The sequence below is a fragment of the Sphaeramia orbicularis genome, chromosome 15 (genome assembly GCF_902148855.1).
Source record: "Sphaeramia orbicularis chromosome 15, fSphaOr1.1, whole genome shotgun sequence".
Classification (NCBI taxonomy): domain Eukaryota; kingdom Metazoa; phylum Chordata; class Actinopteri; order Kurtiformes; family Apogonidae; genus Sphaeramia; species Sphaeramia orbicularis.
In genome coordinates, this window is record NC_043971.1 from 7,604,027 (window position 1) to 7,630,594 (window position 26,568).

Here is a 26,568-nt window from a genome sequence, read left to right on the forward strand (position 1 = left end):
CCTGCTCATACTGTGTGCGTTCCACTACAAGGTTCATGTGGAAACTTAGGCCGAGTGTTTGCGTTCTTCACATACAGGGGTTGGACAAAATAATGGAAACACCTTCACCTCAAGATGATAATGCCCCAATCCATACAGCTAGAATTGTTAAAGAATGGCGTGAGGAACATTCTAATGAAGTTGAGCATCTCATATGGCCGGCACAGTCCCCAGACTTCAACATTATTGAGCATTTATGGTCAGTTTTAGAGATTCAAGTAAGACGTCGATTTCCACCGCCATCGTCTCTAAAAGAGTTGGAGGGTATTCTAACTGAAGAATGGCTTAAAATTCCTTTGGAAACAATTCACAAGTTGTATGAATCAATACCTCGGAGAATTGAGGCTGTAATTGCCGCAAAAGGCGGACCTACACCATATTAAATTATATTTTGTTGATTTTTTAAGGTGTTTCCATTATTTTGTCCAACCCCTGTAGACTACATGTATTCGTATTGTATTGAAGGCCTCAACCCGAAACGGTTCAGTACAAACGAGTGCACCGTCACACCCCTACAAGAAAGGTAAGACAAAATTCATAAACATTGCTTCGTAACGTGACAGTTTATTTCTGTCCTTCTTTGTCTTCTTCAGTGTGTTCTAACAGTCGACTCTTATTTTGTTGGATCTGCTTAGTGTTAGCTTAGCGCTGCAAAGTTTGTCTCGTTGCTTTGTAGTTTTATTTAATTATTCATGACAGACGCTGGTCTCAGACTGTTCGCATGTTTTTGATTTTTGCTCCTTTAAGTGCTTGCTGTAAGAGCTGCGTTCTGTTTTCCGACAATTGGTTTTGTTGAGCGTTTCGTTGAGGTTCTGGTTACGCGTATTGCTACAAGCGTTGCGTGGCATTGCCATGGCAACACATACAACACTGTGGGCAACTGGGGCTTAAGACGCTACGCGTTACGGTGGGATCTGGGTCGGCCCTCTTAATGGTTGTTGGCTGGATGAAGAGCTGAGCAATTCATTTGAGTCGCTGGCAGCAGATTCCATAATTAATGTAATTAAAAATGAAGAGTGAGAAGGGGAGGGGGGTAAAAAAGCAGAGAGGGGAAAAGTGCAAGTGCAGCTCCTCAGTAGTGGGCATGCACACACTGTTCCAGCTGGCTTGTTTACTCTCTCTGGGCAGAGTATGAGTAAAGGAGGAGCAGCAAGGACACGCCGCCCTTAGAGTTATATCGCCAGCTAAATTAGCATGACAGGCCAGCGTTGGCTCTGCAGCAGGAGGAGGTGGGAGTACAGCCAGAACGGCATACACATAGCTACTCCGCAACGACTTTTGGCAACGCTGCAGCCCACAAAGAGCAAACAGTCCAAAGCTAGGGTTAATAGAAAAGGTGATCTGTGGCTCCGAGTCGACCCCGCCCCCCCGTGATCCCCATGTGATCCAGGCAGGGGTGCCACCGCGGGAGCCGCACATGAGTAATGCCCGTCAAGCCTGGAGAAATGAGCTGGCCTCAGCAGTAACCCTGAGAAAATAAGCACTTCCCTGTCTGTACCTGTCCCGCCGCCGTCCCTCCATCCCTCCATCAGCCCGACCGACAGCCCGACGCAGGCCTGTCATCTCAGTGTTGTCACCACGCCGCCAGATTGCTATTATTCTGACACCTAATTAAAGCTGCCGCAAAACAGTGCGCGGCCTGTTAAGCTGAGGCGCCGAAATTAGACTCCGAAGCAAAAAAGGAATACAGAAATTTGGACTAAACACAGCGCGCAAGAAGCAATTGTCTTGTCTGTGCAACATGCAAAGTAAATATTAGCTGGTCTCTTATCTGTAGAGCTATAATAAAGAACTCACGGCTGGAATAAAAATGGTACACTGCAGCAATGATGCAGCAAAAACAGACAGCGCTGTACTCCTCACTTTGAAATGCCCAGAGTGCCCTGCAGCGGCAGACGACGACTCTTCAGACAGAGGTGGAAAATCTACCCTCCTACCTTTGTTAGTCAGTCTTACTATTCATCGACAGAGACCACGATGACGAGGGTCCAGTGCAGAATACAGACTACGAATGGGCATAACTGAAACTGTAAATGACAATACAGTTAAATGTTCTGTGACATTCAGAAATAAATGGTTTATACTGATAATATGTGACATTTCTGGATTAAAATACCATAAACAGATAGGCCTATGTTGTATATCTGACTTATACTTACATTATATCAAATATGATTAAGTTTGTTTTTGTACTCGTACATGCCTGTAGATGAGTCACAGCCTCTATATGAGGCTATTAATGTTAAAGGAGTGATAATTAGCTTTTATTTTTAAATGGAATTATGCATTTCAAACATTTCCCTGTGGTCTACATAAACAGTAAATGCTATGCTTTGGTCTGAATTCTTCATTAATTAAACTCCACAGGCCCATCTTAAATCCTGTTTTAGGGTTATAGGGGCAGCCGTGGCCTAGATGGCTGGAGGCTTGTGACCAAAGGGTTGCCGGTTCGATTCTTGGCTGATGCTCTCCATTTGCTCCCTGGGCGCCTAACATGGCTAGCCCACTGTTCCTAGCATGCAGCGTGTGATACATGATCTAGTGACGGGTTAAAGGCAGAAGACAAATTTCAATGGAAGGTGCATGTTTACATGTGTGACAAACTACTACTGACAAAATAAAGATTCTAATCTATTTTTGAGTAATGACACGAGAAATATCATTTTGAGCGTTGGCCCTTTAAATCCAAATGATCCTGTGAAGACTGTGCGCTCTGTCCCATTCAGCCACTTGTGTTCATAAATACAACCAATGACTGAACATTTTTGGTAATCGGCTGGAAGTTTGGACATATTTTCAGTTTTTCCTACAACCGCTGCTGCTGGCAAACAATTATGTCGTACTCGGAGAAATGTTCGTCGGAAGTCTTGACCTTATATGTGTAAATGTCGTGATATAGCTACTTATAAAATGTAAAATTAAGAAGGAATTAAAACAGGTTGTAGAAATCCAATCGATTTTTGCCAGAATTATTTTAAAGATAGCTTTGCAGCACCTGGAGAGTTCAAATTCAAACTTTTTAAACTATTAGGGTCCAAATACACAAATAAATGAAACAAAGACTAATAAAAGGGGGTTTAGAAAAATATGACCCCTTTAAATGTTACTTGCAGAAACTTCACCAGATTTAAGTGTTTTAATGTGAAGGTACCTCACTAAATGAGAGGTGAATGAACCTGTAAGCTCCTTTATTGACTTATAGTACTGTGTAAAAGCCTTAGGCCACCTTTAGCCTTGTTGTTTTTCCTGTCTTTTTTCCTTCAGGTACAACAAGAAAATACAGGAAATATGAGCACAGTATTAAACCGACAAACACACAAACATCACAACTAAAAAGTTTCAACATGTTGAATGTAGCCTGGAGAAAAACACCAGAAAAATAATATATTAAATTTCATATTGTATGGATAAATTAATTAAAAATCACATTAAATACCTCACACTTTAGTTTTTAGGAGCTATTTTTATCCCCTTTTAACATGACTGTATCTTGACAGACTGAGAATTATACGTGTGGACACTATTTTTGCTAAAATAAATCTGCTGTGATTGTTTGGGAGATGTTTAGAGGCAGAAAATACATACTGGGTGTTGAAAATAACCACTGCATACTTCAGATTTATTTTTCTTCTTTTGCTTGGATCTACATAATTGTACATAATCTACAGAATTGCTCTGTTCTGTGTCAGTCGCTCTCATTTTTCTGTCTGTATCCATTTGCAATGACAATAAAACACTGCAGTAAAGTGTGATTTGTGACCCTATAATATAAATGAATGTGAAATGAGATACATTGTTCTATCGTCACATGATATTCTGTCTACATATTGTATATTCTACAACCCTAATGCAGACGTGGACCACAATATAATATAATTCATGCATATTAGCTCAAAAAGACCTTTTAAATCGTTGGCATTTACATTTTCTATTTTGCAGCATGCATAATTAATTGGAAATTTGCAGTGTGGGAGTTTATCACTCAAAATTGGGATCCAAGATAATATTGGGCATTGCAGTATTAAAGTTCTGTGATATACTAAGTCAATGTATGAAACACAGCATCAGTTTATCATTAATAGTTCACTTTGTCTTGTGCTTTAGGCCATACCTGCTGGATATAAATATTTTAATCTACAGCCATTTGACTGAAAATTAGAAGATGGAAAAACAGTATGACCTCGATATAAACTACTTCTTCAGTGAATTTACAGAAAACGTGCTAAATCGAGTCTGGAAACAAAATCTATATTGAGATGTCACATTTTGGACGCAGTGAACGTTCCTCATGCCAGACATTATGAGCATCTGCAGAGAGTAACCTGCGAGTTCCAGACGGGAAACGTCACAATGCACAGTTCCACCGCTGCGTGAATGTGATGTTCAAGTCGGTGGAGGACAGCCGCGATTTCACGGATTCATCAGCAGAGCGGCAGTGTCACTCCGCTCATCTCCTCCACTCTGGCAGACTTTGATGAGATGCACCGCCGGCGTCTCGCGTGACCCACTTTCACTCCCACTCCTGTCTCCCAGACACATCCGGCATCTCTCCCCGGCTCCCCTGCCACCTCTGTCTGACGCTTACTAATGGGATTAGAAAAGAGCCTTGCAGGTAAACTCAACAGGCTCGGTGCATATCGCCGACCACTGCTCCACTTCTGTTCAGTCATGGAGATGGCCGCGGCTGCTATGGGAGGAATTAACCTTTTGTTTTCAATGCTACAAATCACTTGACTCAGATCTTTTCTTGCTTTTACCACAGAGTTGAAATCTCCTGTATGTCACCTAGACCGAAGACAACGAAATAAAGCTACCCACAGCTGAATCAAATGTAACACAAGCCCCCGGGTGCTTATGCAAAGGCTGCAATAAACGATGAGTGATGGCAGCAGAAGCCTGCTGTGTCATCCTCTAAGGTCATAATCACTAAGCACATCACCCACAAGGAAGTTCCCCTTGAAAATAAACCACTGCCTCATCCATCTCAGTGCTCTAGTGCTGCGTGCCAAACCACCTGAGTATTCAAGCACATGACAAAGAAGTCCAAACGCTGGGTGTCAGGAGTGTCTGATAGGCTTAAGGGTAAATATTTTACATCCTGGGCCACAAATTCTCATTGGCTGTTATAAAAAAAAAAAAGGAAGGCCAAGAATAACTCACCACAGAGCAATTCTAATGATGTGGCCCAGTGTAAGAAAAACACTGATGCAATACGTCTCCAACACGACTTGAAAAGCTGCAGTGAGAAAACAGAAACTCCATTCATAACATGTCTCTGGGCCACAACATGTGACACACAACACAGCCCCGTCAGATAGCATAAACATGTTTGTGCACCCAGAATACATTTCCATTTCATTTAGCTGCACTTAACACACTCAACTAGAAAGACGGTTGTTTCTGGAAAATAAAACCAATAACATACATCATTTTTTGCCCGTGTGTGACATTTAACTTCCAGATCTTTCTTTCCAGTACAATTTCCACACTTCAGTACCACAGTTTTTACAAACAGCATTAAAGATAGGGTAGGACATGTTTTCCTGGAGCATTTTTTACTATATTGCTTAAAATCCCCTTCACACCCCGATTGCAACCAATTAATTAAATGCTCTAACACAAAAAATAAAAAATTTAGTCACCCGTGGAACGGACAGGGCTGAAAAAACACCATCCAATCATTTTAACCAGCCCAATCCAGTACTCTGGAGGCGTGGCTTCTGGGGAAGTCTGAAGAAAGGGGTTTGGACTTTTGAATTGTATAGCTTGTTCAAACCGTTTTTCCATGATCTCCTACCCTACCCTACTTTAATAAAACCATATAAAATGGAGAAAGTTACAGTGTGTCCCTTATTCTTACAGATTTGCTCCAATAGGTTATAGTACAGACTTCCTTGTACCATGTTGCCAGGCAACGAGTGAGGCACGGCCTCTCCTCAGATTCACTTAACTACTACACATACTGATGCAAGCGTCGTGTCTACATCTGTAGTTCGAAGTTTCAACTCGATAAAACGTGACAATGGTTCAACACAAATATGACCAACTGAAAAGACAACGGTGCGCCGTGTGTAAATGTCCCAGCTCGTCCAAAATACAGGAACCACCCAGTATAACACAACAACATGTTAACTTTCTGTGAACTCCAACATCAAACAGATTTCATCAGGCTCTTGGTAAAAAGGTCAGGTTTAACTGAATTAATTGAAGTTTATTTGTCAGATGACCCAGATATCTATGAGTAGAAATCTCAAGTAGGTAACTGGAGCACACAGCGTGGTGTTTTATTTTAAAACCGATTCAAATACTGTCAGCACATCCAGTGCACCTGCCAAACACGCACTGCAGCACCTCGGCTACTCTGCGCCGACTAAACACAAAATATGTTCATTTCATTTTAAAGATGTTCTAGAACAAGTTACGATTTTATTGGCGACAAACTAAAAATACACTGTATGGACAAAAGTATTGAGACATGTTGAATTCAGGTGTTCCTTTTCCAACTGGGGTCTGGGCCACAAAACAATAATGACAAATATCATAATATAGCTTTAAATTATGATAAATACCATTGCTTTAGTTAGTTTGGGTTTTTTTTAATCCATGACTATGATAAAAATATTGGGACACATCATAGCTAGTTCATACGATGTCCTGTTTTTTCCCGATTTGACATAAAAACATCAATATTTCCTTAAAATTTAATGGGAGATTTTTCTTCCTAAGTAAGGTGGTTTAGTTGTGGTAGAAATTGTTATTTACGTTAAGAGCATGAAAAATATTTAAGAAATTTAGAGCTAGAACATTTAAAATCATAGTCATGGATAAAAAAAAAACTACAGAAAATAAAATGCTGAGAGAAAAAGTAAAAACCATCTCTGAGGCATTTTGGAAGCAAAGGTAATTAAAACAACAACTAACCAATGCAATGATATTTATCATAATATAGACCCCTGTTAGAAAAGAAGCACCTGAGCTCAATGTGTCCACATACTTTTGTCCATATAGTATGACTGGCAGACCAATAAAAAACCTTGAACTCACTTTCTAATGTGGTCTTGGGGTTTGTTACACCTCTTCACTACATTTCTTTATTTAATGACAGGCTTTAGCGCTATTTCAGAGTCTGTTCACAGCCAGTTAATGGGAACAAACATAAATTCACCTTAAGTTAAAATAACCATGAACGAGACATGTGCTCATTACCAGCTCTGAGATGATGTAGATACAAACGGTTATTTACTGAAGAGGAAGTGAGTAAAGAAGAGCTCAACCTTCTGCTTCGAGTGCCAAAATGAGTGACAGCACAGCCTTGGTCTCTATAAATATACATGAACCTGTTTACCAGCGGGCCCAGGCCTCCAGTGGACTAACATTGTCTTAGGTCTGCTCCGGTCTCAAATTGCAACTTCTCTCTCTTTGAGGCTGAAATGTCGGTGGCCCGGTGCCTGGTGGGTAAAGATGGTCACACAGTGAACTCTGGGAAGTTGGAAAATTCACAGGTTTTTGACACCGTCTAGAGACAATTCCACTGAAGAGGAGAGGCGGTGTCGGTCACATTAAAAGGTTATTAAACAAAGCCACGGACCATGATTTGAGATGTGATATTTCTCAGTTCTGAAACGTTCTCTAGAGTACAGACAGACGTAACTTTGTAGAATCAAAAGCTTACATTACAATAAAGAATGGACTGTTTACACTCTAGATTATTTTAGTATTTTACAAAGCGATACCAATAATCACAACCTATGCACCTTGTTTTTAACTTTACCTTGCATATAACCTTTATTATATTTATATTATTATTATTATTTCTTGGATAATTACAATTTTATGCTGTATATTATGTGATTAGGTACTAACAATCTGAGGACTGTAATCGGGGGGTAGGACTAGATAAGCAGTGGCTTCTTCCTACTCCCTTACAGGCACAACAGTTGTTCCATTTTTGTTTTGTTTTTTTTTGTTTGCTTTTATTTTTTGTCTTGTTTTGTTTTTTCATCCTAAGTTTTGTATTATGTTTGTGTCTGAAATTAAACTAATTATATCCTGCAGTTCTGTTGCATAACTGGTGTAATGACAATAAAGCCTATTCTATTCTATTCTATTCTATTCTATTCTATTCTATTCTATTCTATTCTATGTATATATCGTTATATGTTGTACATATTTCTCATCTGTAGTATAGTTGGCTTTTTGTACATTTAAGTAGTAATTAGTAGTATTTTTGCAGTATTTGTATATTTAATATTAAATCATGTATGGGTAATATTTTGAATTATTTTGTGTGATTTTTTTATATAGTTTTTTTTGCGCTTAAAGTGTTTGCTGCTAAACAGATCTTCATTGTTCCTGTAACAATGACAATAAAGATCTGTTCTATTCTATGCTATTCTAAAATGACTGCAACCTGGTTCAGGTAATTGACAATGAACATTAACTTAATAATAAAATAACTAATTCAAGGATTCTTCTTTAAAGATTAATCATAAAGGAAGTATTTAGGAAAATATCTGCAGCTCAGCATGTCATATTATAGTTTGAAGTGGCACGTAAGGCTATTTGTTGTACATTATGTTACAGCTCTGGTGGAAAAATTCAGCCGACTGATGTAGGTTTTTAACGGCTGACTATTTGGAAGCAGAAATAATCCTGACCCACACCAACAAACCCTGACATTAAAAACGCATCATGTTCATCTAAAATTTACTATTTTGACCTGGTGAAAGTATTGAACTGAAACACAAGTCAAAGTAATAATAAAATAAAAAAATCTTTTCTCCACACAGGACATCAGACTCAAAGCAATAATAAATGTGGGAATAAGGGTCAAACCTGCTGTAAAAAAAACAAAAGAAAAATCTAAGAGGAAGTGATTTTTATCTTTTGGGTTAGGTTATTGCTTTCCCTCAAAGTCTCTCAAATATTAGCTACTATCTGACACAACTTCTGCAGATTGACAGCTGAGAAAATGCCCAATCCATCTTATTAAATGCTTTTTTAAGTTATCATATGAAATCTGGAAACAGAAACGGGATGTCTTCACTGAAATGAGAGACTGTGGACTTCTGTAAAAACTAAAACACAAGATGAAGACCTGACAGTGTTTGAGCTGTATATTGAATATTATTCTGTTAAAAGTGTGTGGACAGGACAGCGTTTGACTGGTGGGACAAACAGGGACATAGTCTAAAGCTCATTTTAATTCAAGGGTCACATACAGCACAATTTAGCCTTATTTGGGCCAGACCGATAAAATAACTAATACTGAAATACAAATAAACTAATAATAATACAAATTAATAATAAATGATGACAACTCCGAATTATTCTATGTTTCACAAAAAAAAAAATAATGAAAATGTTTAGATTTACAAACTATCTTTCCATAAAAAATGTGAATAAGCTGAAGAAATATGAATAACATTGTCAACAACCTGGAGGGGGTGGGGCATGAAGTGGCTCATTTGCATTTAAAGGGCCAGCGCTCCAAACCACCTTTCTGGTGTCATTACTCAGAAATAGGGTTGAAGATGGACCTGTGGAGTTGAATTAATGAAGAATTCAGACCCAAGCATAGTATTTACAGTTTATGTAGACCACAGGGGAATGTTTGAAAGTGCCAAATTCCATTTAAAAAAAGCTAAATATCACTCCATTAAGAAAAACTAATGCAATTTTGACATTGTGCTTTATTTACACGTGCATTACAGATCCCAGTGGATCTATAAAAGGTACAAAACTTTTAGTAACAGACTGAACAGTGTTAAAATTTTGGAGTTTGGAACTAAAACACCCTTAACTTAATATCTTCTGTATATACATTAATCCCATGGGCTGGATTGGAACCTTAGGGGGGCCGGTTTTTGCCCACGGGCCAAATGTTTGCCACCCCTGCTCTAAAGTGTGCTGCACAGACCGAATACTCCCAGATGTGTATGGTGTGTGTTAACCAGATGAGTCATAGCTGGTGTTTGGGAATAATTGAAGCCCCCGTCACTCTGACGTGGCAGGATAATTGAAGCGGCCACTTCTCTAAACCTCCGCTGGTCAATCAGCTCAGAGCTGGGCTGTCTAACAAATCAGCGCCCTTGTGTTCGTCGCCAGGTTGAGGAGGAATATTTATTTACCCAGATCACTACAGAACCTATGCTGCCTCTGCTGTAAATAAACATGCACTCAGGCAGGACAAACTCAATAGCACTTAGAGCTTAGTGTACAGTTACAGGCTGGAGCTGCTGAGAGCCTTCACAGAGGAGCTTCAGCCATCCATTTTCATACAGCGGCCTCCATAATACGTCAGTACTGACAACTACTGGAAAATGAACGCTTAGGGCTGGGGAGTATCACCCTCTCTGGATTAATGGAGTTTTGTTTTTGGGACAAATTCCTAAATTACAAAACAGGACCAATGGCCCTGTATCTAAACATCATGTTCTATCAAGACTCAATACCAAGTTGAATATGCGAGGTTGTCAGGTTCTGTCTCTTTGTTAAGTGTCCTGTGGTGTTGGTGATGCTGTGGTGTTGAAAGTGGGTGGTACTTTCACTGGAGGAGAACTCAACTAATTCAATCAAAGTCCATATACACTATATTGCCAAAAGTATTGTCTCCCCCATCCAAATAATCAGAATCAGGTGTTCCAATCACTTCCATGGCCACAGGTGTATAAAATCAAGCACCTAGGCATGCAGACTCCTTTTACAAACATTTGTGACAGAATGGGTCGCTCTCAGGAGCTCAGTGAATTCCAGCGTGGAACTGTGATAGGATGCCACCTGTGCAACAAATCCAGTCGTGAAATTTCCTCGCTTCTAAATATTCCACAGTCAACTGTCAGCTGTATTATAAGAAAGTGGAAGTGTTTGGGAACGACAGCAACTCAGCCATGAAGTGGTAGGCCACGTAAACTGATGGAGTGGGGTCAGCGGATGCTGAGGCGCATAGTGCGAAGAGGTCGCCAACTTTCTGCAGAATCAATGGCTACAGACCTCCAAACTTCATGTGGCCTTCAGATTAGCTCAAGAACAGTGTGCAGAGAGCTTCATGGAATGGGTTTCCATGGCCGAGCAGCTGCATCCAAGCCATACATCACCAAGTGCAATGCAAAGCACCGGATGCAGTGGTGTAAAGCACGCCGCCACTGGACTCTAGAGCAGTGGAGGCGCCTTCTCTGGAGTGACCAATCACGTTTCTCCATTTGGCAATCTGATGGACGGGTCTGGGTTTGGCGGTCGCCAGGAGAACGATACTTGTCGGACCGCATTGTGCCAAGTGTAAAGTTTGGTGGAGGGGGGATTATGGTGTGGGGTTGTTTTTCAGGAGCTGGGCTTGGCCCCTTAGTTCCAGTGAAAGGAGCTGGGAATGCTTCAGCAGACCAAGACATTCTGGACAATTCCATGCTCCCAACTTTGTGGGAACAGTTTGGAGCTAGCCCCTTCCTCTTCCAACATGACTGTGCACCAGTGCGCAAAGCAAGGTCCATAAAGACATGGATGACAGGGTCTGGTGTGGATGAACTGGACTGGCCTGCACACAGTCCTGACCTCAACCCCATAGAACACCTTTGGGATGAATTAGAGCGGAGACTGAGAGCCAGGCCTTCTGACCAACATCAGTGTGTGACCTCACAAATGTGCTTCTGGAAGAATGGTCAAAAATTCCCATGAACACACTCCTAAACCTTGTGGACAGCCTTCCCAGAAGAGTTGGAGCTGTTATAGCTGCAAAGGGTGGACCCACGTCATATTGAACCCCATAGACTAGGAATGGGATGTCACTTAAATTCATATGCGAGTCAAGGCAGGTGAGCAAATACTTTTGGCAATATAGTGTATGACTTCTATCAGTGATCAATAGTAACTATATTGATATTTTTAATCATTTCCATGTTATAAACCATCCATATACGGCCCATTATAAGTAAAGGCATGTTTGTAATATGTAAAAAAATGGTCAAAACCTTAAAAATCTAAGTATCTCAAAACTTTAAACAAACTCTGTAGACATCATCACAATGAAGATACATAAACATTTTTGAAATGAATCCAACCAGCAGTTTCGTCAGAGATGTTTGTGCATCATCTAGAGCTTTTACTGTGTTTTTCACTTCACTGTGTACTTTATCTAAAGCGCTTATTTAACAAATAATGCATATTAATGACTTATAAAGTGCTGTTTTTTGATATAACATAATATGTATTTATTTTGTTACATGTTTTCATATAGTTTTGATAAATTATTTTTGAATCATGTTTTATCTTTAGTTTCAGAAATATAAAACTGGAATCACAGAACTAATTACAGGCAATCACATGTTACACAACAACTTTGTAGAGCAACATCTAAATTTACTGCATATTCCTGGAGTGGAAATTCATTCATTTAATCATTTTCTAAGGTGCCAAAGGTCTGAGGAAGTTCATGACAGGGCTGACACATACAGACAAATAAACACTGACTGTCACACTCACACCTATGGGTGTTTTAGATTGACTGGTTAACTCATTAAAGTGCATGTTTTTGGACGGAGCATGGGTTATCTCAGATACCCTGATCCTGACATGGGGAGACCATGGGGCCTTCTTTCTGCGACAGTGTTAACCACGGCACTCTAATGCCGCCTTAGGTGTGGAAATTTTGCATCATGATGCAAATATAGTCAAATTGAAACATGGGGCCAGTGATTATTCAGAGTTCTACTTGTAAAGCGCTGCAGAAGAATTGATTTTTTGTTTCTGGGTGGAGATGGCTGGCATAGATATGGGCATTGAAAAGATGCAGCTGTTTATATAATAGGCTGTTAATGTGTGATTTCTGAAAGAACTTGACATGCAGAGTGATGTAGAAAACTGAGGAGATGATACACTGAGGCATGGGGAATCACTGACCAGTGAATCATGAGGCTGGTGAACATTCACACCTCTATTATTTAAGTGTATATGATACTAATTTTGTGAAAATGCAGCCAGGAAATGTAAATTTTAGAAGCTAACTAAAGCTACAGTATGTGCAGCTGCGAGATAACAGGAACTTACACTATATTTATCAACACTTTAGCACAACTTGGCGATGCCGTTGTGAAACTCGGTCTGCTTTAATCAGGCTTCTCTGCTAATGAGGAGTGAATCATCGGCAGCAGACCAGAGAATATAAAGCTAAGCAGCTGCTTCTCAAGGTTGTCGTCATGTCTAAGCCTCCAGTTTATCATCAGCCCAATCTTTATCCTCTGAGATGCAACCCACCCAGTTTGGGAAAGACGATGAGGTATTCTGCATTGCATTGTGGGCAGGCCACGCGTGCCGTGCTGTTGCCTCGCTGCTTCTCGTCAACCCAGCGCTGCAGACAAGCCTGATGAACCCACTTGGTGGAGCCGCGGCAGCGACACGGACGCACCCACTCCGCCGTGCGGTCATCCTCGTCTGTGGCAAAGCACACCCAGCAGCTCCTAAAACAAACACACACACCCACAGGTGGGATCAAAAAATGAAACAAACACACCCTGATGAATGCAAATAGGCCTCAGGGTTTGAATTGAACACTATCAATTCCTACAGAGAATTTTACACATAAATATCACTTTCAAATGTTTCTCCAATGAAGGTCAAACCTGTTCATCCCCCTACTGATGTCTGGTTATTTGTTTGCGAGAACAGAGTTTGAAAGCTGGATAATCTAAGCCAAACTAAGGTAATCTTTCACATCCTCTTTGAGCCTTTTGGCTGCAGTCAGCAACACAAAGTCACTACAAACATGAGACGAAGCTTTCGGCTTAGATCAGGATTATTTGCAGCTCTAAGAGTGGAAAGTGTTGGCGGGGCCATTTTTCAGCATTTGGGGAAACAAAGGTAAAGGTAGTGATCAAAGTCGCTCAAATAACTCCAGACTAAAAGGGCTCGATGGAACCCACACACCCACACTCCACTCCTGGCCGGTGACTCTGCACGAAATCAGCCAAGATCAATACATAAACCCTATAGGCAAACAAGCGGTAATGCTGACTGCTTGTCAAGCAGAGCCGACAGCACCGCAGGAACTGTTCGACACACAGTCAAACAGACCTGCCATCTGGATGGAAGGAAACCAATTAACAGATTATATTTCAGATCATATCACAACGACAGATTCAATTTCTTATTTAAATCAATACTTTCCTTTCGCTTATACATTGAAAAGGGGCCTCCAATGTGTTTCTCATGCTTCGTACTCTGCATTCTTTTGGCATTACCTATGAGACTGGCTGTGCGATATAAACTTGTTTCATTTTGTGCTTGACTGTTTATTTTGTTGCGTAACGAATCACACACAATATTTGCATGAAGATGACACAAACAAATGTACAAGAGTGGAAGACCAGTCTGCACAAGACTTACCATCTATAAGAATAATGTCAGTATGTGGAGAATAACACTTTAATCCTATATTCATTTTTATCTACAACTACATTTTAAGGGTTTCCTTTGCATCTTTTTTGTACATTTTCTATTTTGTTACAAGTTTGACTGAAAACTTGCACGGGTTTTTTCATAAAATAAGAAAAATCAAAATAAGACGAGCATGTAGGTACAAACAGGACAAGAAATAGGCTTTTCCATGGGGTCATTTAATTAAATTCAGTCACTGAATTTATACACAACACGTTACATCGTGATACTACATGTATGATCTAGATATGCTTAAAATAAATGACTGCATACTATGGTGCTTGGCTGCAGCACTACAATTGTTCATTTATATTATGGTGACATTTCAGCTTCATCACAATAAATGAAAAAAAAAAAAAAAAAACATCTGTGATTTGGATATTGTGTTTTTGGTCATATTTATATTAGAGATTCAGGAGGTAAAGTCAGAGTAAAAAAATGCTCTCTCCTCTGGGTCCAAAACAAAAGAATACAATTATAGATAACCTGAACACGTTTTACACCACTGTGGGAATGTGAAGCCACTCTTCCAAACTTCCTGGTACACCCATGGAATAGAGAAGTGAAGTCATAAGAAGGAAATCTCAACAGCCATCGGTTATTTAACCCCCTACCTGTCTGAAAACACATCAATACACATTAGTAGTAAAATTCCTGTTTCCTTTCAGACCACTACAGTTACAAAACTAAAATGTGATTATGGAATATTTGCTCAATGACGCCAAAATACTGTCACACACTGCAGATTTCACTGGTCAATATGTTGGATATGAAATGACCTAAACCAGGATATGACATTGTGGTCATATCACATAAACAAACATACTGTGGAATTATCACATGGTTATTTAAACTTAAATGACCCGGTGCATCGCCGTGAGGATGTAAACAGCTGGAATGTGCGGTGAATAAGCAGAAGGATGCAGTCAGTCTCCCTTGTGGAGACAAAGCTGCACCTGGCCTGAAGCCAAAACATATTTTAACATCCCCTCCCACCCCTACCCCTACCCCCTTCCTCTCCTCCCACACACACAAGGACCGTCTGACTAAAGTGTTCTTCCACTTAAAAATGGAAACGATGCAAGAACAATCCACCTACTTCATCTTATTCCTCTTCACTTACAGGAACTGGGCCATTAGTATGTTTGGCCTGTCAGCTACACTATCCTCCAATTAATTGGACTCCTTTTGTGAAGTATACACCGCTCCGCCGGCCTCCTCCGCTCCGTGTCTGTCCAACATCTGGGAGGTAATTTGATCTCCAACTTCCCTGACCTTACCATAGTACATCTCTGACTGTGACATTATATTGCCTTTTCATAATTAATCAGCAATATGCCGCTGAGTAGAAACCTCACCACTCCGCGCTTCTCTGCATGTGGCTTGTGAATCTCAACCGATGACGCATTCATTCCAGCTAATAGACACCAAAACAAGTCGACAGAAGTTAGACCTGAATTACCAATGTGAATCCAGCAACACCAAACCGCACCATCCACTGGTAAACATAACAGCAGGGTGATATTTCCATCTAAAATTCAGCACATCGGTTTTCTTTTAGACCTGGGCCTGGGCCCTGCCTGTTGCTAGGAGATCGGCCCCCTCCCACCCTCAGGTGGCGCTTGCAGCCGGCACAGACCCATCTGCAGAACGACTATCCATGTGTGACATTTACGTACTCATTTTCATAATTACACTGCACCTTGAACAGTTGGCATTTCACTAGATGAATGAAACAATCATTAGTCTACACGCTGCTCCCATAAACCTCTGGCATAAATTCAGTGAGGGGAAAAAAAAAAAAAAAAAAAAAAACAGACAGCAATATGAGGTTTCTACTTTTGGATGGATATCTGGAGCATAATTCACTTCGGGACACATTTATATTTGTAAAATAAAAGCAAGGGTTATGGATATCACTGAATAAGACGACTGACTGTGACAAATTACATAGGATTAGTACAGATTATGAGAAATCCAGGTCAAACTCCATCCACAATTCAATCACGCTACAGGGCGATTCCACTAAAGCGGGCTGGGATCTGCAAAACAGTATCTCTAACCGAGTTCAGACAATTAGCTGCCTGTGTCTGACCTGATAACACCTATCTACTGTCCCACTTTCCATCTTTGAAAAAAAAAAAAAAAAAAAAAAGTATGCCTGGAATGGAGGAGACTTGCAGTTTTTTTTTCCTCTCACTAGGAAGTAAGAAATGTTTTTGTTGCCACATCAGGAACACCAGAAATATCCATCTGTAACTCTTTAAGATGCAGAATATTCCCAGAGTGAATAAAGCCTGTATGGTACTGAGGAATGGAAACTGTCTAGCACATTAACTGATAAAAGTACTGCTTTAGTTACCATCATTATCTAAGTATTCTGCTACGTGTTTCCTTATTTTTCCAATGTTTCTGTACAGTCCACAGCATGACTTAAAAGTATTTGACTTTACTGACCAGCCAGTGTCCATGTTCTTCTTTTTATACCAGGGGTCTCAAACATGCGGCCCGGTAGCCAAAACTGGCACACCAAAAGGTTCAGAGGGATGAATTTGGTGAGCGCAAAAATTACACTGAAGATATTAACAATCAAGGGTGTCCAACTCATTTTAGTTCAGGTTCTACATACAGACCAATATGATCTAAGGTAAAATAATAGCATAATAACCTATAAACAGTGACAACTCCATTTTTCTAGGTTCTAGGTTCAACTGGACTAGTTTTGTGCTTTTGAAGCAAAACTAGTCCAGCTGAACCTCAAATAGCTACCAAGAAGAAAAATCATCAATCCATCAATTTATTACAAAATTATTACAAACAGTCAAAAATTGACAATTCATTTACAAAATACATTTTGTAATAGGACACCCCAGAAGCAGTCCTCAGCTTATAAATGGGGGCCCTTAGACATGTGATGAGAGACACAATTTACATTATAATCTTTAATAAATTAAAATCCTCTAAATAACTACAAACATACTTTAAAATATTTACCTATCTACCCTTAAACATGTGATGAGAAACACAATTTACATTATAATCTTTAATAAATTAAGATGTTCTAAGTAACTACAAACAATGACCTGGGCAAATGAGAAATTGAATTAGAAATTGTTCTTATTTTAGTTTCAAACTCCAAATTTTTAACAATATTACACTCGTTACCAAATGTTTGTGTAACATTGTGTGTAATGCACATGTATAAATGATAAGTTGAGGTATAATATTGTTAAAACTGCACTTATTTTTCCTACAAATTTCCGTTTTTTCAGGTTATTCACGTGTTTTTTGTTAAAGGATAGTTTGCAAATGTCAATATTTTCATAATTTTATGTTTTTTATTGCACTAAATCAAAGAGAAAATGTTGTCCTTATTTAGAGGTTATGACGCTATTACTTTATTTGTCCGGCCCACTTGAGATCCATTTGGGCTGAACACGGCCCCTGGAAAAAATGAGGTTGACACCCCTGTTTTCTACTGTAGATACATATTATTTTTAATGTTAAATATAATGTGTTTTCCAGTATTGTAGACCCAAGGTGTGCGATGGGGTGATGCCATTTTATCATGATATAGTACAGCACTCAGCTTCTTCCTTCTATAATGTTTCAGAATGTACAGTGTATGTTTTTCTTAGTATTTGTGGGCTGTAGCTCATCTGTCAAGAATCATCCCATCATGACAGGTGACGCTCGCGTTTTCTCTGCTAATGTGGCTACGAGGGAACAGAAACTCCTCTCGACAACAGAACTGCTGGAGAGAGTTTTTGAGTGTTTTTGTTGTTTTATCAATACTAGAAGTGAGTTGCAAGATACTATCGCTACGGTCATTCATATTTTAAGACTCTACAAATGAAAACCAACTGCAAAAACCAGGTCCATTGGATGGGATGAAATGGGAGACTCGTTGCTATGGAAACAATACAGTCTTGTCTAGTTGCATTTGGTGTGAACTGGGCGAAATTGATTTAACTCGCTTTTGGGGCAAATTCAGCTTTATATTTTCATGATATATTGAAGTTATCATTTATACTCAGATTTAATAACCTGCAAAAAGTGGCGTGGTGTGTTTTTCTTCTGTATTCTCACATGAGTTGTCAAAATGCTGCTACAAGTTTTCTACATTGCACAATTTCAACATGTATGTTCAAGGTTAGCTGTACGTTAAAGGTCCCTGTAAGGAAATCTGAACTTCTGTTTTCTACCTATCATAGCATCTAGCATTAGCATTTAGCATATTAGGAGCTCTGAGCTGCTATTAAAGGTGCTCGAGGACCAACTCCAGATCTTCATCAGTATCTTGGTCAAGGGCATTGACAGGACTAACCACCATCTAAACCACCAAAGAGCACCACTAATAGTTTTTTTTTGTTTCTTAGATCAGTAAATATTGATAATTAGGTTTTCTGCGTCTGTATCAAAATGACAAAAGATACCAACAAGTTTCAAGTAATTACACAAACTATAAAATGACTTAAGGCAAATCATACACATATCTTCACTGTGGTATCAATTAGGGATGTAACGATTACCAGTATAATGATAAACCGCGGTAAAATTGCAAGTGGTTAGTATTACCGTTTAAATTCTAATTATCATGATAACTGTGTTTAATTACCGCACCTTTAGGGGAAAAAACCCTATGTAAAGATCTGCTTTTATGTCAAATATTTGAGTATAGTTTTAATTTATTACAATTATAATTTTATATTCCTAATATTTGGAACCAATATTCACTTTTAAAGTCTTTGAAAAGGTTCATTAAGCATCTTTGTGTTATTTATGCAATAAATTATGTACATTTTTCAAATCGGATTTTATATATTTTTTTGTGTTTTCTGGCCTTTTGTGTTGATATAGTAGGCTAAAGTGAAAAAATAATAGACAGATGAAATAGATGAAGTTGTGCTGAAAAAAAAAAAAAAACAGATACCAAACATGGGTATAGTAAACATTTGTTTATATAGTATATAAAGGCAAAATCAAAAGTACTGGAAAATGGCCAAAATAGGCTCAGACCACTGAATGTTTCTGCCAAGAGAAAGAGCATTGTGCCAATTATTTTGATTTTTTTTGTTGTTGTTGTTTTTCAAAATACAACTTGGTTAAATTATTTCAGTGTGTGTATTAGTACTTTTTGAACATTTTGAGCACAATTTCAATAATACCGCGATAATGATGATAACCGTGATATGAAATTTTCATATCGTTACATCCCTAGCATCAATATTTCACAGCTCTATAACGTCATCATGCATCAAATTGAGCTGGAAAGCCAAGCTTGGGCACCGAACCTGAGCCGAAAAAGCTGATAACCATCAGCCAACACTGAGAAGGACACCCCAAAGATACTTATTTTTTTCCTAACTGAAACAGAATTTAGCATCGTTCTGGGATGTTTTCGAGAAAAGGTCACGTCAATCTTCGAAGAACCCTTACAGAGGTAAGAGGTTGACTCAGCAAATTCCCATAGTGCAACATGTATATTTCAGCCCTGTTGCTCCCACTGTTAAATAATGAATGTCAAATCTCTGGCCTTCTGTCATCGTCATCCCGGGGTGTAGGTGTACTCTGTTACTGGGCCCACAGCGCAGTCGAGAGAGAGAAGGGGGGGGGTCCTTTGTCAAAACACCGTGGATGACAAACTTGGCGTATTTGCTCAGGTTGCTGCTTACCTACAGTGGATGATTTTCCAATACTCCCCTGATGCTGAATAAAACATGACTATGCAGGAGAGGAGCCATTGGGTCGAGGCGCTCGGGTGACACGGTCCGCTAAAGGGCCAGGATGGGCACATTAGGAAACACTAACCCTCCGTTCACACGCCGGGCGACTGCCTTCACACAGTTCATCACCTGCGATAAAGCTCCCTGGAAGTGTATCAAATTCAATCACACAAAAATATGTTCTCTACAAGGAGCTTCGGCAAAACAACGCGGTTTCAAAGCAGAGACTGACTGTGTGAGGTAGAGGTAAAACAGTGGACAGATGTCTGCACAGAAACATAACAGTGGAGAACAAAACCCAGAGCTCTCTTATAGATTCACAGGCTCCTATTCCTGTAACCCAGCCCCGCAGCATGACAGGACCTAATACAACAGCACCGAAATGCTATCCTCGGTGCGAAACCTTAATCTCCTGCTCGCTGTTGCCTCAGCCCTGTTAAACAGAACACTCAGGCAGATAAGCCTGCGCTGCACATGGACAAAATGGATACAGGAGAGCATGAAGCCTATTTCTGTGCATTCGGAATTTCTTGGACACCTTCTGCCTGGTTTAAAAAAAAAAAGTATCAAAACTTGTGTAAGAGCCAATGTTAACATAGGAGACACTTGTTTGCGATTATGTAATGTATTCACAACACTAATCCAAGAAACGCTTGTAGTCCTGCACAGTTATGTATTATGTATGGATTTAAACCAGGGCTGCCAATACTGGAAATAAAAACTGACATTGAATCTTTGTCGCAAAATTAAAAAATACAGGAATTCTTCTCGACAGCTTGAGGCACTGTGTTTGGAAAGATATGACTAGAAAATACACAGAAGAATTATATTAACTTCTTACAGAAATTTTACTTTTACAGAGGATGAATCTTTGAGTGTGAACCATCCTTTCTGAAACTGAATAATCTCCAAATGGATTCATCAGATGAGCGCTGTGAATATTCACCATGAAGGGAAATTCTGTTGTTTAATGCCGTGAAGACACATTCGATAAAGTTTTTGGTCAACGTTGTTCCTTCTGTACAATAATAGTTGCATCCAACTGATACTAGTTTCCTTTCTGCAATACATTCTCACATCTGTTTTTGTCTCTTGTTCCTCCTCATCGGCTGGTGAGCTATTGTGAGGATGCTGGGTCCGGTTTTGTCTTTGCCGTCATCTTTCTGAGCAATTTCTTCAATCATGGTACTGGTTGGATTCATTTCAAATTTTATATGTAGTTCCTTGGGATAATGTCTACAAAGTTTTTTTTCACAGTTTTGAGAAATTTAGATTTTTAACAAATTTTTGAAACATTAAAAATTTGCCTTTACTTATAATTGTCCTTATTTGGATGGTTTATGACATGGAAATGGTTAGATATCAATATAATTACTACTGAGTAAGGGGTGCAAGAAAATATTGGTTGTGCAATATATCACGATATTTCATTTCACGATACTGTATCAATATTAAAAAGTACTGTATTGATATTTTCAGGTATTTATTCAAATGCAGATATTGTGGAGGTTAATTTTTGTTTTTCTTTTTTGTTTATATTTTATTTCTTATTATTTAACACTTTTATTATATAATGTTAGTTCCTTTGTCGGGATTGCACAAAATAATGTTATGATGTTAGTTATGAACTAATTATGAACATTTGAGCAGGATCTTGAACTGTAATGTCTGTAAAACATAATTTAAGTTTTAACACAGGGAAATTTTGTGATATAGCATGAGATCCTGACGTGATCAAATAAAATGTGTTTAGGATTTGTGAATATCTAGGACATAATTCAATTCTTCAGGGAAATAATCATTTAAAAAAGAAACAAACAAAAAATTGCCTTTTTAACAGTATCATGATATATCGTGATATATCGTATCGTGATCCTAGTATTGTGATTTGTATCGTATCGCCAGATTCTTGCCAGTACACACCCCGATTACTGAGCACTGATAGGAAGTCATATATGGACTTTGACTTAATTAGTCAAGTTATCATCTGGTGAAAGTGCCACCCACTTCTATTGGGAGATTGCTCTCTTGCATCAAGACTGCAGGACTCTAACAGAGACAGAACCTGACAACCTCACAAATTCAACTTGGTATTGATTCTTGATAGAACATGTCAGTGACCTACAGGGCCACTGGTCCTATCTTTTTTTTTAGGTTGTGATCAAGTTAACAGTCAAACTACACGATTCCAGTCCGATCTGGCTTTAGCTCACGTCACGAGTAAATGGACATTGGGCGTGTTGATAGTCATTCAGTTTATCTCATATAGTGTGAGATCTTGGATGACAACCAACACCACATCTGCGATGCCTCACAACATTCTGAAAGAAAGTCTAGAATGTTTAAATTCTTCACAATGGGTTCAGACATGTCTGTGACGGTGACAAAAAGGAGAACAGATTTAAACATGAAGCAGGGATCACTGGTTTCCCCTCCAGGTCAGTTTGAAAAATGGCTTTGTAGTTTTGTTTTTCAAGGTTTTCCCCCACAGTGTCCAATATAAAGAGTACAGAAGTATTAATAGAAGTATGAGTTTACCTTTTTCAGCTGTCAGTGTTCATGTGACAGAGAGTTCATACAGTTGTGCTCATAAGTTTCCATACCCTGACAGAATGCGCATGGGACAGTCTTAGATGTTCCAACATGACAATGACCCAAAACACAAGGCCAAGTCGACCTGTCATTGGCTACAGCAGAAAAAAGTGAAGGTGAAGGAATGACCATCTCAGTCTACTGACCTTTATATCACTGAGCCACTTTGCAGAGGTCTCAAACATGCAGTTCACGCAAGAAAACCCAAAATCTTAAAGCAACTGAAGGTGTCTAGCCCAGGGGTGTAAGAAAATATCGGTATCGCAATATATCACGGTATTTCACTTCATGATACTGTATATTAAAAAGTGCTGTATCGATATTTTTAGGTATCTATTCAAATGCAGACATGGCGGAGGTTTATTTTTGTTTTTCCAGCTCTTTTATTTCTATATTCACAGGGGTATTTTATTCTGTTGTTTGTTTACTGCAACAGTAGTATTGTGATATTGCAGGTTATAAATGTAGATTTTTGACATTGATAACGCTGTTTTGTTAAATAATGGATAAATCAAGCAACTTTAAAGCACTTTTTACCGTCTGACAGAGGCAAATGTTTGTTTTTTTTCATTGGGAATGCACAAAAATAATGTTCTGATGTTGGATGATTCAGGGACTAAACACTATGGATTCTTTTCGCAATAGAATACAAATGTTTAAGCAGGGTCTGAAACTGTAATGTCTGTAAAACATTATTCATTTATTTGTGTGTTTTTGTACTGGTAAAGCGGCATGTTAAAACTTTATCCAAATGCCGCACTATAAGTTTTTTCCAGGAACTAATACTTTAAAAAAAGAAACAAAACAAAAATATCGCCTTGTTAACAGTATTGTGATATATCGGGATATATCGTATCGTGATCCTAGTATTGCGATTTGTATTGTATTGCCAGATTCTTGTCAAAACACAGCCCTAGTCTTGCCAAGAATAACGGGCAGCTTTACCATCTGAGACAATAAAGTGCTTCATCCACAACTACCACAAAAGACTTCAAACTGTCATTGATGTTAAAGAGGCCGATACACAGGATTAAGAACTGGGGTATGTAAACTTTGAATCAGTGTCATTTGGATAGTTTCTGTTGTCAGTATGATTTAAAAACAGCAAACGCATTTGTTTGATAATAAATGGCTTCACCCAACCACTAGTGAAAGAAAAGTTTTAGTATCATCATTCATATTCTCTGATAAATGGCCAAAGAATCACAAATTCTGCTAGGGTATGTAAACTTATGAGCACAACTCTAACTGCATCTACACTTATCGATACACACTGCACGACTGAACTCAAATTCACTTGTAACACTAGCCAACACTTACTTCACCATCACATAGTACATGATTAACAATATCGTGTAGTCTGATTCATTGCTACGATGTGTCTTTATCATGATGACGTTGCTGAAATGATAGATAGGCTATACAGTGCGGCTCCAACTTGGTTAAGTCTGACATCATTGAGTCATAAAACTCACTTTCAGGTCCAAACAGTCATCAGTGGAGCCTATATGCTTGTTCAATCAAAGTTCCTTCTTTAATAAAACACCAGGTTAGACTGCAGAAAGGGTTATATTCACCTAACACAAACACAATTAGTTCTCAGTCAGTGTTTTATCTGTAGTAAAGATCATAGTGTTAAGGGTCTTCAACACGGTATAAACTCCTGGTCTGTTTACAGCAATGCACCACTTTACTTCCTGCTCAGCTGTTTATCGACACAAATCATAACTTTATTTTCATTTCCCCTGAGCTGAATAGCACAGATAGACAAATGAAACAACATGTGATGATGTGAAACACCTCATAACAGCTTTATTCTACATCAGGGAACCCATTAACATATGGTTTGACAGAAGCAGAGGGAAGTAATGTTAGCTAGCTCATGTGCTAAAGCTACTACCAACCTTACTTATCATGCTCACCCACGTCCTTTGCTCTTTATCGTTAAGTGGTAGAATGACAAGTGGATGTATTATATCAACTCGGGGACACAGTACTGCAGCAGATTAAATGAATGTCATGAACAAAAGTAGACCTGGAAACAGGAAGCGACATAATGGCTTAACAATTGGATTTACACAACAAAATTAAGCTGAGCCTGCATGTATATGGTGAAAAATTCTATGATCTCTGCCAAAATTTAGCCTTTTCCACCGCCTGGAAAGCTGGGGAAGGTGACCATGAAAATGTCCTTAAAGAACATTAGATCTGATGATGGCTACTTGCCTGAACTGCTCTGCACCAAGGTGACCTGCCTCCTCCACCACTTATTTACATGTTAAACAGACGAACTCAAGTGGGACTTTGCTGTTTCCACAGTGAACTTTAATCCAACTAATGCTGAGTGACTGCTGTGAAACGTCAAGAGTAGAACAACGCTGTGTATCATGCTTTTTTATTTCACGTGTTATTGTGGAAAACCATAAATCTGCCCGGTTCAAAAGGCCAGTGAAGCACGACCTGTCCGACATATTACTTCAGCTGAGGACGCAGGTCATGTTAACAGTCTAAGAAAGTGCAGGACTGTGTCCGAGACTTCGACAGGGGACTGATGATAACCCAACGGATGATGTAGTGATTGACACCTTGTTCATAGATGAGTGTGACAACTAGGGATAGGAATCGATAAGAATTTAACGATTCCGATTCAATTATCAATTTTGCTTATCGATCCGATTCCTTATCAATTCTCATTGAGTGAGGGAATAAAAGAGTATAAACGGGTGTGTTTGCATTAACTGTCTTTTATATTTCCATCTCTGCACAGAAAATATAACATGTACAGTATGTTCAAATAATAATAACAGATGACGCCAGGCCCGATTCGGATGGGGCGGCATACAGTGAAAGTGAAACTAAAGACGCTTTACTAATTCCTCTATTGCTGCATGTCCATTATGTGAAACCGGTTCGACTCAGCTTGGCCTGTGTCCCATTGTTGTTCACCTCATTTCCTTTCTCCTACCTTCGGAAACTTGTATTTGAGGGGGTATGATGTTTGTTGTCCGCACCAGAACCAGAGCTGGGCCTGGTGTTCACTCTGCTGCTACATTCACAAGCGTCACTAAGTATCGTATCAAATACGTGGCATTCCTGTAAATGAATCACATGCTGTGGATAAATGTTTGAATATACTGGAGGGATTCCACCCTTTTCAAGAAATGGAAGCTTAGCAAGTGTTACAAGTGGACCTGGTGTCGTCTGTTTAGACCGTTTCTGCCTCAACGCCATGTTGGCTACATTCTGACCAAAACAATGCAGTGTACATGTGATGTCATCGCGCATGCGCAACAAAGGTGGAATCGATAAGCAGAATTGTTCAGCAGGCAGGCAAACAATTCCAAGGAATTGAGCTACTGGGATTCGGTTCTCAAAAAGAACCGGTTCTCGATTCCCATCCCTAGTGACAACATAGCTACGTCCTCATCATCTCACAAGTCAGGCTCCTGATCTTTAAGTGGTGCATAAGACGCCCCACAAAGACTCCTTTCACTCAGTGGTGGTCACGTGACTGTGGGAAAACTGGAGGTTCCTCAACACAAAGCCAGGGCACAGGAGCACCGGAATCTGGTCCACAAAGATCCTAAAGGGAGTTTAAGGCCACGCAGGGGGGTTTCTGTGTTTGACCAGGTCTACTTAATCACAAACTAGTCTCATCATAGTCGGTCCACCATAAAGGATGTTCTGCGCTCCCTGGCCTGTTTCTGATAAACAGTCTGCTGCAGGAAAACATCAGCTGATACACAGTCAACAAGGAAATATTCAACAAGGCTTTCCGTACAATATT

At 39.3% G+C, this 26,568-nt stretch overlaps 1 protein-coding gene across 1 annotated transcript in view; it reads right to left on the reverse strand.

Moving 5' to 3' along the window:
* marchf5 (membrane-associated ring finger (C3HC4) 5) overlaps window positions 1-26,568 on the reverse strand; it is a 51,591-nt gene that overhangs the window by 18,042 nt on the left and 6,981 nt on the right. The window contains exon 2 of the mRNA XM_030155890.1: window positions 13,285-13,487. Coding sequence (XP_030011750.1) covers window positions 13,285-13,487 — 203 coding nt within the window. The remainder of the gene's footprint in view (window positions 1-13,284; window positions 13,488-26,568) is intronic.